General features: G+C 32.4%; 2 protein-coding genes across 2 annotated transcripts; one reads left to right on the plus strand and one right to left on the minus strand.

The window, feature by feature from the left end:
- Positions 1 to 6,569: 6,569 nt before the first annotated feature.
- LOC111466008 lies at positions 6,570 to 9,991 on the minus strand. The gene is made up of 4 exons (XM_023110546.1): positions 9,586 to 9,991; positions 8,712 to 9,314; positions 7,859 to 8,203; positions 6,570 to 7,082 (listed from the first exon to the last, which is right to left on the minus strand). Exons 1-4 carry the CDS (start codon positions 9,703 to 9,705, stop codon positions 6,807 to 6,809), a joined length of 1,344 nt encoding a protein of 447 aa, XP_022966314.1. The 5' UTR covers positions 9,706 to 9,991; the 3' UTR covers positions 6,570 to 6,806.
- A 3,896-nt stretch (positions 9,992 to 13,887) lies between these two features.
- On the plus strand, positions 13,888 to 14,836 carry LOC111466169. The gene is made up of 3 exons (XM_023110750.1): positions 13,888 to 14,100; positions 14,227 to 14,400; positions 14,484 to 14,836. Exons 1-3 carry the CDS (start codon positions 13,888 to 13,890, stop codon positions 14,574 to 14,576), a joined length of 480 nt encoding a protein of 159 aa, XP_022966518.1. The 3' UTR covers positions 14,577 to 14,836.
- Positions 14,837 to 14,917: the final 81 nt, after the last annotated feature.

A 14,917-nucleotide genomic window follows, 5' to 3' on the forward strand; every position in this document is an offset into this window, starting at 1 on the left:
TAAATATTTATTTTATTATTAATGAATTTATATCAATTATTTGATGTAAAATTTACACAAATCACAAAGACTTATAACATATTTTTTTTTTCTTTTCTTTTTTGTCTGGTTAATTATTATTTAAAAATAATTAATGAAATTAATCAATTTAAACCCTAATTTAGAAACTAAATTTAATGTAAATTTACTGTGTAGCCCTCTGGCCAGTCATGCACGTGACGCAACTCCACAGGTCACGAGGGAGATTTAATACAGTGCTTTCAATATTACACCTAACCGAAACTAATCATAAGTTATGATTTGATTGGTATTCTATGATCTTTGTTCACTCATGTTTGACTTTTTTACCCTTTAATTTTCCCAATTTTTTTAATTTTTAATTCATACTTGTAAGCCCCATTTTATAAGCCTCTTGTATTTTTTTTTTAATTACATTTATTTACAAGTTCTCCACTATATAATTTAAATCAAACTTTCATAATTAAAAAAAACAATTTAAAGATTTTATTTTTAATTTTTTAAAAATATATATAATTAGAAGTCAACCAAATTTAAAAAAATTAATTTGAAAATGAAATGGGTCGAAGAAATCTTTTGGACCAACCTTAGTGACCCGAACAACTCAAAAAAGTTCACAACCCAATCCAACCCAACCATTCATTTTCGATTTTAGATTAGTTTGGGTTGAATCCTGATCTTATTTTTGAATTGATCGAGTTAAAATGTTAACTTACGAATAGACCCGAACTTTCGATTTTTAAAAATTTAACATAACCCAAAACGAAAAAAAAAAATCTTTAACTCAATTTTAATGACTAAAGCTATCAATTGATTTGTAGGACCGATAATCAATTTAGTTTTATTGTCGATACTTAAAGAAAAGGAAATGTTGAGAACAATTATGGATGGGCCGAAATAATGAGCATTCCAGCCCATACTGACAACGGGTTGGGACGACATGTCGGCGAGATGAAACAGTGGGAGCAGGGTACAGCATCTAATGGGGCCCACCTCATTTGTTAAGAATGTCGGTTATTGGTCGGATAATTTCCAGGTCATTAATGTTTTTTAAATTTTTGAAAAGCGTCAGTGAGGCTGTGAGCGAAAGTTGTCAGTGAATGCATTGGCATTGTGCAGCTTAATTATTGGTCTGTCGTCTTTACTCTTGCTGGCATCCGGTGACTTTTGAATACAGCCGGAGAGAGAGAAAGAAAGAGAGAGATTTTTAATGGGCCTGTGATACATAGGCCCAACCACGTAAGTTTTTATGGGTCTCACGTGATAATGGGCCCAATAGCGATTAAAACGGCCCAAAACGTGTACCAAGGGAAACGCCACGTTGGGTTGAACCATTCCGGTTGATAGGGTTTGGTTTTTAATTTTTTTTTTTTTTTTTAACGCATTCATGTGACTCGGTAACTCGACCAACTAAACCACTAAACTCAAGCTACAAAAATTGGGTTGGGTCACATTTCTTTTCTCCCGTTCTAATAGGATTGAAGTTTTGAAAAACTGTGTATACCTTTAATTTTTTTCTTCGAGTATAAGCTCACGAATAAGACTCATTAAGAGTCTTATTTTAGAAAACTTACGAGTTATAGTAGCTTCCAAATACTGACGGTGACTACAAGAGTAGCTACCACCTATGCTCTTGCAACGTGTTACGTTTGGATGGTTAGGAAGATTACCCACAATCTTAATGGTACTACCCATTCGGGCCCAGTCGAATAGCCAACTTCTTTACAGAGAAAGCTTGTTCGTCTTTATTGGGTAGATAATTTAGTTTTTGTTTGTTGTTTTCAAATTTTATGATTTAAATAAAATAAATTGTATAAACGACATTTTTATGTTTGAACAATTTAAATTATACGATATTCAATAACTATATAAAACATATTCATAAACTAATTAAATATAGTTTATATTGATCCTTATAACTAGAATATATTATTAAATAATTATTTAAATTAAAATAGATTTTTAAATTTCCGATAAGAAAACATTAATTACATTTGTCCACATATTTTTTCTATTAACACACCAATAATGTGGATTTTCTTTTTTTAATATTAAATAATTTTGATACGAGTATATTTTAAAATTTATAGTAATAGAGTTCACAATCGAACAATTAATTATTAATTAATTTATATTTAATAAATTCAGAAATTAAAAAAAAAATTGAATAGGCACCCATCAATTAAATAGACATAAATTTTAAAGTCCAAATAAAAAATATATAATTTAAAATATTTTAATATTATATTAATTAATTTTAATGTTTTGTGTCAATAGATTAAAATTTAAAAAGTAGTCATTAAAATGAAATTAAAAAAATTAGAGGGGTAGGATAAAGAGAGAGAAAAAAACAATTAATTATTATTGAGAATGTCGACATTTTCCGTTAAAGATTCAAATGTGAAGCAAAAATAATTTTTTAATATAAGGTTTTTATATGAGGATGAGGTCATAATGTCCTCATTCGTAAATGTAGACAAACAATTTTAATTACAACAATGTCCTTCTTGTCCTTTACTATTTATTTATTTATTATTATTATTATTTTTTTCTTATAAGCTTCAAATTAGAAATTAAAAAAAATTCACGACAATAAGTTAACGATCATAAAACGTTGTAATTTAATTATAATTGTGTAATTATTATCATTTAATTAACTCTTAAAAGAATATATATGTATATATTATATATATATGACAAAATATTATATCACATGCTTACATTATTTTATTTTAAAATTTATTTTCATTCCATTTATTTAGGTAATCGTGGTTTAATAATTCTTTCAAGCGTTTTTATCTAATATTAGTATATGGTGACCACTTGTCACATATTCAATTACGAGTGTCACGTTTCTATTGTCAACTTTAACTTAGTTTATTCTCGATCCATATCATTGACTATGTAATCATATTCACATGACTATATTACATATAAAAAATTTACCTGTAAACCTTAACGTTTTCAAATTTTCATTTTGAGTTCAACTCGAACATTGATTTTGTTTTTTTTTTTTGATAGAATAAATACATTAACTAGTTGAAATGTATACGCGGGTTAGGTTGGGAAAATCTTTAAGACCAATCCGAAATTTTGGATTGATGACGAGTAACCCGAATAGAGTTCACAATCCAATTTTTTATTTTCGAGCTGGGTTGAGCTATCAGGTTATTTTTCTAATCATTTAAAAATACTATTTATCGACAATGTCATAAAGCTAAAATATCAAACATTCACAAAGTATCACTAACATCAGTTACATACGTCAAATATTTTTAATTTTCATAGTAATCTTAAAAGTATAGTAGAGTTGGATTGGACTGTACTCTATTTTCGAGTTGGTTGGTTGACCCGACCAAAAGAATATGAACCTGCAAACGGACATTGAATTTTTTAATTTCTAAAAATTCAACCTAATCCAAAGCGAAAAAAATCTCACCACACCTAACATTTATGGTTTGAGTTAGGTAGTTTGAACCAATCAGTCAGATAATCGGATCATACAAACACTCCTATAAAAATATTGAATAAAAGGTATTTTTTATAATAAATTTTTTTAATTATAAAAAATATTATTCAACCATTAATTTTAATTTATCTCTCTTCTAAAAAAAAAAGGAAAATCGAAATAAAAAATTAATGGAGAAGGGTAGAGTGGTAATTAAACAGTGGTTTGAGGCCCTGGAATTGACGCCAAGTAGAATGAATTAGAAAAGAACTTGAAAAAGTTAAAAACATCTGAGAGAGAGAGAGAGAGAGAGAGAGAGAGATTGAGAAGGAAGTGGAAGTGTAGGGTTGCGGTGCAGAAGAGGAATGTCGTCTTCGAGATTTGGGAATACGATCCCGATATTGATGTGTGTGGCTCTCAGAAAGCCATCGCTCGTGTTCCGTGACGTTTCGCTCTTCATAATCGATCTCATCGCCCTCGCCGCCTCCGCCATCCGATTTTCCCGCTCGCTTTCCCCCGAGGTTTCCGTTTCCGTCGCCGATAGGTATTCTCCGACGTCATTGATGATCATTCGCCAGAATCGTTGATTCTTAATTAATATCATGATCAGCGACTCTGTTTCGTTTTCTCTTCTCGATAATTTCGATTTGATTTAACTCTCAACAAATTTCAGGAGGATTTTCGTTTTCTTTCCTTTGCTGTTTTGTGTTTGTTTTCCTCTCTCCTTCTCTCTCTCTCTCTCTCTTGAAATCCATGGAAAGTTAGGTCGAAATGGTGTGTGTAATCTGATGGAATCGATTGTGGTTTTCTGAAGTGACTTCGATTTAGGAAGTTGAAGTAATTTCAGATTCGTGTTGTATTTTCGGAAATAATGTTTGGCGTCGACACATGAATCAGATATGAACAGAAACAGGTTTAAGTCCGTTTTCGGCAATGAATTGAAATCTTCTTCCATTTTAGTTCATTTTCGTTTGTCTATTCTCTAGCTTATGAAATCTATTAAACAACCGTTTTGTCTACTCTTTTTTTTTTTTTTTTTTAAATTTCTTTAACAGAGTGATAATTTGATATTCATATTAATGTAGGAGTATAGATGATAAAATTAATTTTCGGTGTGTTTTCTTACAATTCTTCTACTCATTTTTCCGTAGTTAAACATTTAAATTTGTAATCAAATATTGAAAACAAAAGCAGTTTCTGAAATCAAAACAAAGAAAATGGAACCGTGGAACAACACGGAGTAGTTATCAAATTGAGTTTGATGATTACTTCTTTTGAAGTTTAATAATTACACTATAGTATTATTTTTCATCTTTCGTTTCAAAATTATTATTGGAATGAAAATCATGTGACCTACAACAATGTGTCATGAACATGTCATGAATTAGTGATTAGTGAAAAATTTGAAGTGCATGTTAGCCATATTCTCTTCTTTTTTATATCAAATATGATTGTAGTTCATGAACCTAGCATCCAATTCACTTGCCCTAAAATTTGATTCTTCTAAACAAATTTTTACCATTATAATGATGTGATTATGGCATCTTATTTTTTATTTTTTGATAATCTTATTCTCAAATATCTTAAACAAAACATTTAAATAAACTTCATCCTCTTCATTTTTTATTTAATTATGAATTTACTAAATAAATATATATTAAGACTTAATCAGATAAATTTGAATAAGAGAACAAATTCGAGTTATAGTGATATCTGGATGAAACTAATAAGAAGAAAAATCATAATCAAAAGGTCAAATCCAACTAAAAAATAAATACACAGACAGACAAAAGTTTTAACTACAAAAGACAAAATTAATAAAAATATGAGCAAACTTTCTATTTTGCTTCTAAAATATTTTAAAACTTTTTAAAGTTTTAATAAATACTCTATAACTTAATTTTAGAGAAAAAATGTTAATAATTTGTTTCAATAATATTTTTATACTTTTAAAATTTTGATTAATATTTTAAAACCGGTTAAAAGTTCAAAAATAATTTTAAACATTCAAAAGTTTTATTCATATTGTCGAACTTAAAAGACTCGAAAATATATTTACGATTAGTAATAAATGAAATCATTAGTATCACGTTTAAAAAGTATTATTAAATTTTTAAAGAAGCATTAGTACTTTTAACCTTCTAAAAAAAGTTTGAAAAATCCTTTGATAAAATATATATTATCTTTTTCTTTAATTTATGATCTAATCATTCTTCATTTTGGAAGAGAGTTTTTTTCTATTTGATTTCTCTCAAATTTCTTTTACTCTATTACGTTAATCTGCATCTAATATTTCTTTTTCGATTCTCTATTAATATCGATCGAGCAAGAGATCCTTGACCTCTACACGTGGAGTAGATTCGATCACAAATTGAACTGCTCTATAAATTAATCTCTTTAAACTTTATTTTGTGTTGTTCAACACTTTATTTAAGCGCCTCCATTTTGCCTATAAGTTGCTAAGCATATTGGGTACAAATTCCATAAACAAAGTCAATTACTTGTTACTAACTTGAATCATGCATTTCTATGTTTAGTCATAAAGCTATATAATGTACTTTCTTGGACTCAATTAAGAAAAGAGGAAAGAGAAGAACAAAATCAAACAAGACTTCAAGTTAGGTTACTTTATTGCATCTCTATATTCAATCCAAACCGTTATCCATCTACCATTGGTCAAATCAATACCCCTTGAAATAACATTAACGAAAACAAAAATACTCGCTTATATAACTGGAAGATTCTCATTGATGTCAACAAGCAAAGGGTCAAACTACCTTGGATTGGTCATCAACTAATACATTACATTTTATATTCCTAGAGTATAGTAGCATTTTTACAAAGAAATGCAAATGTTCATAAGGCTAAAGGGACTAGAACGAAAAGTTAAGATGAGTTGACAAAAATAAGGGATCGGAAATGAAACCTGTTCACACGAAAACGCTAAAACTATGCATCTAAAGATAAACAAGATGAATGTTCGTTGTCCCAACCATTTTTACAAGTTATGATTCAAAGGTCCTAATAAAATCCTTAACATTTAGTGTAAATCTACCCATCTATAAGAACATCCTACAAATGAACTCAAAAGAAGAAAAAGATGTATACCCCATAATCACTCCATTGTAAAAGAAACAAAATTTTACATTCATCCTTCTTGATCGAAATACAAGATGTTCATGGGAAAGGTATTGTAGAAGACAGAAAAGGCATCCTAAAGACAAATCAGAAACCAAGAATAGTTACATTCTAGAATTATAATATTCCACCTAGATGATCAGCTAACTAATAAATAAAACAGCTATTCATTTGTACAGGACAAACAAGGAACTGCTCTATTTCAATACTTTCTAAATGTAAGATTTAGACATCCAGGACGAAAACCGGTATGATCAAGCAGAAACTTAGGCATCGATTTAGGTATGATTGAAGATACTCCATGAAATATATGCCTAGATTCTCCACCAAAAATTAGAACATCACCTGATTCCAGTATAATCTTCCCTGCTTTATCGACATTTCTTTCATCTCCATACAAAAACACTGCTGAATTGCCCAGAGAAAAGGAAACAACAGGTAGTCCGCTGACGAGACTCTCTCTGCTTTCATCACGATCCTGCATGAATTGGACTGGTTAGAAAAAGTTTTAACATATGAAATAAAAATTGTTGAGGATTGTTGGGAGAAGAGTCCCAAATCGATTAATTAAGAGGTTGATCATGGGCTTATAAGTAAGGAATACATCTTAATTGGTCTTTTGGGGAAACCAAAAGAAAAGCCATGATAGCTTATGATCAAAGTGGAAAATATCGTACCATTGTAGAGGCTCGTGATTACTAACATGGTATTAGAGTCATGCCCTTAACTTAGTCATGTCAATAGAATCCTCAAATGTTGATCAAAGAAGAAGTGAGCCTCGAAAGTGTAGTCAAAAGTGACTCAAGTGTCGAACAAAGGGTGTACTTTGTTCGAGTGCTTCAGAGGAGTCAAGTCTTGGTTAAGGGTTGGCTATTCGAGGGCAACATAGACCTTAGGGGAGGCTATTCGAGGGCAACATAGACCTTAGGGGAGGCTCTATGGTGTACTCTGTTCAAGGGGAGGATTGTTGAGAGAGGAGTCCAACATCGACTAATTAAGGGGTTGACCATGGATTTATAAGTAAGGAATACATCTTCATTGGTACGAGGCCTTTTGGAGAAACCAAAAGCAAAGCAATGAGAGTTTATGCTCAAAGTGGACCCTATGATATCGCTGTGGAGATTTGTTATTTCTAACAAAAATGGCCTATAGAATATGTGAAGATGGAATTAGTATTATGCTCGAAAAACAAAGCCAGCATGCTGCGCTTGAATACATTTGAATATATATGTGATAGTAAAGAAATGCACATACCTGATGCAGACCCAGTCTTCCAATCGTTGAGTAGAAATTCACAATGCATATGTCAGGAGACATTGTTGGAAGTATGTCTTCTATCTTATTCATGTCGCCATTGTTCTTGATCAAGGCATGTGCATCGTTAAGTGCTTTCCCAACCAGAATTGCAAATTCAGGAGGTAAATCTGGAGGTTTATTACCATCAGCAACCCGTTTACGAGCATACTTCCTCGTCTGAGGATCCCAGTCCAATCCAAGACACATCATCTGAAGCCGGAGTTTTGCACCATCTTTATAACCAGGCTGGTAAAATCCCCCTGGGCCAAGACCAAGTTTTTGAATAGTTTTCACAATATTAACCTGCAACAAGAAAAACGAAACCCTAGATACCAAGTCCTAACACTCATATGGAAAACCATAAAGTAAAAAGAACACAAGGCAGCAAAGAGATGAAACTACAGGGCACATCCTTAACAATGGATAACATTGGAAATTTATAACTACTAGAAATCAAGTTGTTTGAATTATTAGGACAGGTAAATGTCCACTATCAATTTGTGACTATACGACTTCTCCTTCCTCTAAATGATAATGTTCAGTGGCCTTCTCGCAAAGTCACAAGCAGCAAACTGCCCACATCACCGCGATCCAAACACTTCACCAGACCATTCAATCGGTAGGGGCGATGGGCAGTGTGTACAAAGGGCAGGGACGTAGTCATCGCGAGCTGATGACATGTGCTTACTAAGAATTCTTCATTGAAAACCAACAATTGCAATGGTCTAAGGCAACAAAATGCCTGTTCCCATCTATAAGAACAGTGTGATTCTAGTTCATAAAATTACTTACATCTTAGGCATGAAAGTACCTGTTCATGTAGAGGAATGTAATGCTTCAGTAAAACCATTCCAGGCCTCATCACAATACCATTTGTAGCTTCATCAACATGCTCCATTACTTTCATAGTGTCCCTATCTTTATACTGCCAAGAACATCTGGGTTTTGATTTACCTCTTCTTTCAGGAAAGCATATATCGAAAGATTCAATGGGAGGCAAATTGGCAGTGGCAAGAGAATTTTTGGAACCAATATCCGCAGACCGATGTTTATTGAAACTAAATGGTTCATTCCTCTTCATTTGTGATGAGCTTGTACTGTTCTTCAACCTTCTTTCCGATCCTGAATCTATCCGGCTTCTCCTTTTGGTATTTTGTCTAGGAACAGGAGGAAACTCATCATCATGGTATTTACTCGGTATATTAGCAGGAATCCCTTTTTGATCGCTTCTTAACTTGAAATCATCACATTTACCAACAGACAACCGAGACAAGGATTCCTGTTCATTTCCTTTACGATTTAGATTCACAGGAATCTCCCCTATCATTATCACATTCGAATTATGATCTCTATTATGCAAACATTCCTCATTGCCGCCAGAAGAACTACCATAACATGATGAATTAGGTAATGCCTGAAGAATTACGAAATCAACTTGCATTCAAAATCCAATTAAAGAGAAACACAGTGGAACAAGACAATAAACAAGAGAGTAAAAGAGAAGAGTTTAAGTTGATTCTGAATAGATTACCAGTCTCGAATTACAGTTGAACTATGCAATTAACCAGAGATTCGTATTCATAAAGAAATCGGAGAGACTAAAAGGCTCAATACTTCCTCGATTATTAACAGAACACAACACAACACTGTGTTATTACAACTTAAACACTCACTCGCTTACTTACCGAACTGCCAAATGAATCCATCCGCTGAAACTGAAGCAATCGAGACTCGGCGAACAAAAGCTGACGAAGAAGATTCGACCACGGTGGTAGCGAGGCGGGGACTGTTCGGATCAACGACATCGTCAATATTGAATGCAACAGAGATACTTATAGGTTTCAAAATTTTGAGAGCGACTCCAAAAGTCGGAAAAGGAACCGTCGGTGGAGAATTTATTTGGTAACCCTAATCCGCAAGTTCCAGCGGACGCCGAGTTGGGCGACGAGACTGCACCGGGAAGTGAAAGGAGTAATGATTTCCGCCATTTTCAAAGCTGTGAGTGACCATCTCCTGCGATGAACTGAGACGTTTCCAATCGAAAGTCGATTCGATCATTAAATTCTCTTCCTAAACGGAATTTTAAATATTCAATGTTTATTTTGTAACTAAGATTAATAATTAATTGTGATATATAAAAATATTTAAATTTTATGAGATTTTAATTATTAATAATAAAGTGCTATCGATAAAGAGAATTATTATTTAAAAAAAAACCACCCGACAACCTAACTAAAAAGTAAAAGGTTGAGTTAGGTTAGATTGGACTGAGTTGTGAATTTTATTTGGTTTACTCTGGTCACCAACCTAAATTTCTAAGGTTGCTATTAACGTCTCATGCTCATCTATTGAAATTTAGAGAAAATAAAAACAAATACATAATAATTTAAAACGATGAAATGTAATTTTCATTGATTTTTTTTTCCACTTCATTTAGGACCTAACGGGTGAAACCGAACCAGCGAACTTTTTCGAGCATGTTACTCTAGGTCACGATCAAGGTGTTAGAATAAGATTTAATAAGGAAAGAGGTTTGGAATGGGGGGGAAAGTATTAGGCCCATAATAAGTCTAGGGAGTTGGATGAGGCCTTGAGGTCATGTTGTTCGGGTTGAGTTATCAGTTTTATGTTGGGTGAACATCTAAGAATATTATATCATACTAAAAAAGCGGTAATCACTCTAAACATACAAGTTCAAGTTTGTATTTAAAATCATATGACCACGTAACGATTCATGCTCAGCTCAAGATTCAGATCAAGATTTGGAATTTGGATTCGACACTTGATAATCCTGACATGCTATTGCATCCCATGCGATATGATCACATTACTTACTTCTCGTTTAAAAGTGAAAACTATCCCCACAAACCAATACCAATTTTGTTTAGTAGGTTTTGTCGGAATTGGTCACTAGAGCTAGTCATTGACTATGGTTGTCAGGGTTGTCACCAATGAGCGACTTACAAATTTTGAGAATAAAAAATAATTTTGACGGTAAGAGATGTTATATGCATAAGTAAAAGTTACGACCAAAAAAACCATGAAACTCTCGAGAGCACCTGTCCCAAACTGTATAGAGAATTTTTGTTTAAATGGGAAAAGAAGAATTAGGGAGAGATTTTAATCTGGGCGGAGAGCGTAGATTATATTGTCTGTCCCCATCTCCACCCCAACAAGCTTTGTGTGTTTTTTTTTTTTTTTGGTGTCGAAGACTACAATATTATATAATTACGTGGGTAGAACATTATATAATATTTTTATTGATGAAATATTATTGAATTTATCGATTAAAAATGAATACTTTTATAAAATATATAAAAAAAGAAAAAAATTTACGGGAGATTGAGATTGAGATTGAAATAGGTAACTGGGATAGGGACGGAAAGGAGTTATGTGTCCTTGATCGTCCCGTCCCGTGGACATTGCTAGAAAGAAGTTAAAATGACAAATTTAATCGACTTACTTCAAGGTCGTCATTTTCATTTGTTTGAATTCAATTCAGTTCATGAATATGGATTAGGGAATCGATTCACGATACGTTGATCTCTCACCATCAATCTAACACGACCGAATCTATTTTTCACGTCGAGGGACAAAAGAGTCATTGCTTAAAGTAGGATGTAGGGGTTTGTTGTAGGCTATGGAAGTGTATAGAGAGGAGGGAAAAAGAAATAAGTTTGGGAGTAAGTCAAAATTTTGTTTTGGGATGGAAAATTGTTTGGTTGTGATGATTAATGGGTACACTACACGTGAATAGGTGGGTACATATGCGGTTTGTTTGTGTGCTATCAAGACAGCTGGGTTTGGAGTTATTTTATTATTTGTTATTTTTAAAAAAATTACACAAAAAAAACGTTCTAACAACATATCTCAATCAAACATTTACATCGATTAAAATCATCGGATGTGACACTCGAGTAAAAGAACTGTACGTAAATGAACCAAGACCACATCTAAATGAGAGCGGTCGTAAGGATAAGGAAACTTCATAGTTAAACGTGTTTTGTTGAAAGCAGTTGTACGTTGGGTGACCTACATTCTCAAAATGCATGTGATTGAGGACAAAACATGGCGGAAGAACCGTGTTGGTCTGTGGAGATAGTCTTCACTTTTAAAAGTGAGGAGTAGATAATATGATCATGTCAAAGGGGATTGTTAGAATCGTCTGAAGCTGAAGTTAGTAACGTCTCTCCCTTCATTCAGACAGTGGAGCTCTTGAATATCTAACTCGTCTTGAAACCTTAAAAATGATCTTTTGGGGTCGAGTATTTCACTTGAAGCTAAGAAGGCAATCAAAAAGTTTCACTTAGTATATTCTCTTTAAAATTTAAAACATCGAGACAATATGAATATATCTCAATAGTTAAAACATTACAAATTACTTGGAAAGGATTAGTTTCGAAGGAGATCATGGTCATGCTCGTTCAGGGTGTGTTGTTTATGGTCACATGTCCTTCTCAAAATTGGCTTGAGCATAAGTTGACCGATAGTAGACGAGCAAATCTAAATTGGCTTGATTCACTCGATATTGGAAGTGAGTGTTTGCATAATCGCAAAGTTAGCTTACAAGAAAAGTGCGATTGTAATAAAAGGTGTAAAAATCGGCACGTGCCAAAGGAGAGTTGGAATTTTAGGCCAAAGCCAAAGGTGTTCAGTGGAGGAATCTGCGCATGACGTGGAGTTTGGCGTTTGTTTGTTCAAATGGTATTTAGCTGTCAATACCCCAACCTCCCCCTGCCCAAACTGACCGAAAATCCTCTCTCTCTTCTAATTTTCTCTCTCTATTCTTCAAAAATCACCTTATCATTTTTAAATTGGTTAAATTAATATTTTTTTAATATATTTTAATTTTATGTTTTCAATAATAATAATAATAACAATTTCTAAGAAATTTTTATTTTAAAAAATGTTAACAATAAACTAACCTATCATTGAAAAGATAAAAAGAACTAAAATTAAATATTTGAAATTATATAAATTAAATATAATTAATAGAGACCAAAATGATATTTCAAATTAAAATTTTTAATTGGGTTCATTTTTTTTAAGAAATTAACTCATTTTATCACCCTTAAATTAAATTTGTGTCGAATAAGTTAGAGAAATTTTACAAATGTCAATTAGATTAGTGACCTATTAAATACAAAATCAAAAATTTAAAGACCGTACCCAAAATTAAAAGTTGAACTAGTTATCAGAGACTTTAAAAACTTATTTATCATAAAATTAAAAGTTCACGTAAATAAAACATGACTCAAAAAAAAATTTAGAAACTAAATTTGTTATTTAACTTTTAAAATATTATATCACAAATTAGGAGTATATCTGAGTTGTGTTGAGAAAATCATCCGATCAACTCAAAATTTTGGGTTGGTTAGGTTAGTGATCCAAGTAATCCAAACAGAATTCACTCGGCAACTCTCTATTTTCAGGTTATATTTTTATAATTATTTTAAAAAATTATATTTATCAACGATAAGTTGTTACATTAATAACTAAAATTTTATAAAAATCGAATATTAAACATTCACAAGTCACTAGCAACCGTAACCAACTCTAAATATTCTTAATCTTCATAATAATTTTAAAAGTTGAGTATGGTTGAGGTGAATTGTAACTTTATTCTTGAGTTGGTCGAGTTGATCAGGTTGACCCAACTAAAAAATTGTTAATCCACGAACCACGAATTTTCAAATTTTCAAAAATTCAACTTAAAAAAATAAAAATAAATAATAATAATAATAATAAGGAAAAGTAATCAACTAATTTTTTTAAAAAGTAAAAAAAAAAATAATAATTAGAGGGGGAAATTAGATTGGGAAAGCGAAAGAAAGGGCAATCACGTAAATATCTTCAAAGTAAGTACAAAAATTGAATTTCCCAAGTGAAACAGAAGCACTCGTGCAAAAGGGGAAAAATATTATATATATATATATAAAAATAAATAAATAAATAAATAAATAAATAAATAGAAAATGCAAATATAAATGAAGAGGAACTCGTGGTCTGCATTTTTTGCAAGAGCTGATCGGCAAGAGAAAGAAAGCAAAAGCCTGTGGTGGAGCGTGGCCGGCGAGTGGAGGAGACCGGAGGACGGCGGCTCTGAAATGGGTTCGAGAGAGCGAAAGAAAGCAGCAGCATCTTCCTCAATGAATCATGAGAAGCCCACAGAATTTGATGCATCCACAAGCTCTAGTGCTGTACTTTTCCCATAACTCACTTTTCCTTTTGAATTTCATGCTTTTTTACTCGAGATTTTCAACTATTTTTTCCGAGTGCCACGCTCGGTTGTACCTATCGGCGGATTGACTCTATCGAACGTGCAGGTGGTGAATGTCGAGAGTTTAGTGAGAGGATTTCTCATAAACGTATATGTGGAAAAGAATTCACCCGGATTGTTAGTTCGGATTCTAGAAGCCTTCGAAAAATTGGGACTCGAAGTCCTCGATGCTAACGTGTCTTGTTCCGATTGTTTCCAACTCCAAGCAGTAGGGGAAGAGGTTCGAGTTCCGTATCTTAAGCTCGCTAACATGAACATAACCCAACGATTAAAACTTCAAATTCGCTTTATTTTGTTGTGCAGAATGAAGACACCAAAATGGTAAAGCCCCAAGTGGTGAAAAAAGCAGTAAAGCAAGCAATCAAGGAATGGAGTGAAAGTAACGGGCAGACATGATTCATGTATACTTAAATCGTAGTACGTGTTTCTACTCGACGTGATTCGGAGTTCATGTTTTTACTAAGCACGATCTCTAATCGATGATATACATATCATAACGTACGTAACTAAGAAAACGTAAGATTTTGTCAAGAAATATTGTTTAAATCATCAATGTATTCGCACTAGAAATGTCAATTTTCTTACCAGTATTTTTTTTTCGAGTGTAAGTATGATCTTATTTGTATAATATTTTGGTTCAAATATTTGTTCGTATAGAAGGAGTCGTTTTCATTGTTACCATACTCGGTGTTAAAATTAAGTCAGCCTTTTAGGGTAAGATCTTGGAGCCCGTCCAT

This window comes from Cucurbita maxima, unplaced genomic scaffold, assembly GCF_002738345.1.
Source record: "Cucurbita maxima cultivar Rimu unplaced genomic scaffold, Cmax_1.0 Cma_Scf00030, whole genome shotgun sequence".
NCBI classification, from domain to species: Eukaryota; Viridiplantae; Streptophyta; class Magnoliopsida; order Cucurbitales; family Cucurbitaceae; genus Cucurbita; species Cucurbita maxima.

What these genes read in the sequence shown, in the direction of transcription:
- LOC111466169 (XM_023110750.1), top strand. Translation starts at nt 13,888, where the DNA reads ATGAAGAGGAACTCGTGGTCTGCATTTTTTGCAAGAGCTGATCGGCAA. An exon ending in CATCCACAAGCTCTAGTGCT is followed by an intron (nt 14,101 to 14,226) that starts GTACTTTTCCCA and finishes TCGAACGTGCAG; the next exon opens with GTGGTGAATGTCGAGAGTTT. An exon ending in TCCAAGCAGTAGGGGAAGAG is followed by an intron (nt 14,401 to 14,483) that starts GTTCGAGTTCCG and finishes TTTGTTGTGCAG; the next exon opens with AATGAAGACACCAAAATGGT.
- LOC111466008 (XM_023110546.1), bottom strand. Translation starts at nt 9,705, where the DNA reads ATGTCGTTGATCCGAACAGTCCCCGCCTCGCTACCACCGTGGTCGAAT. An exon ending in TGGATTCATTTGGCAGTTCG is followed by an intron (nt 9,315 to 9,585) that starts GTAAGTAAGCGA and finishes GTAATTCTTCAG; the next exon opens with GCATTACCTAATTCATCATG. An exon ending in GAAGACTGGGTCTGCATCAG is followed by an intron (nt 7,083 to 7,858) that starts GTATGTGCATTT and finishes CAATTCATGCAG; the next exon opens with GATCGTGATGAAAGCAGAGA.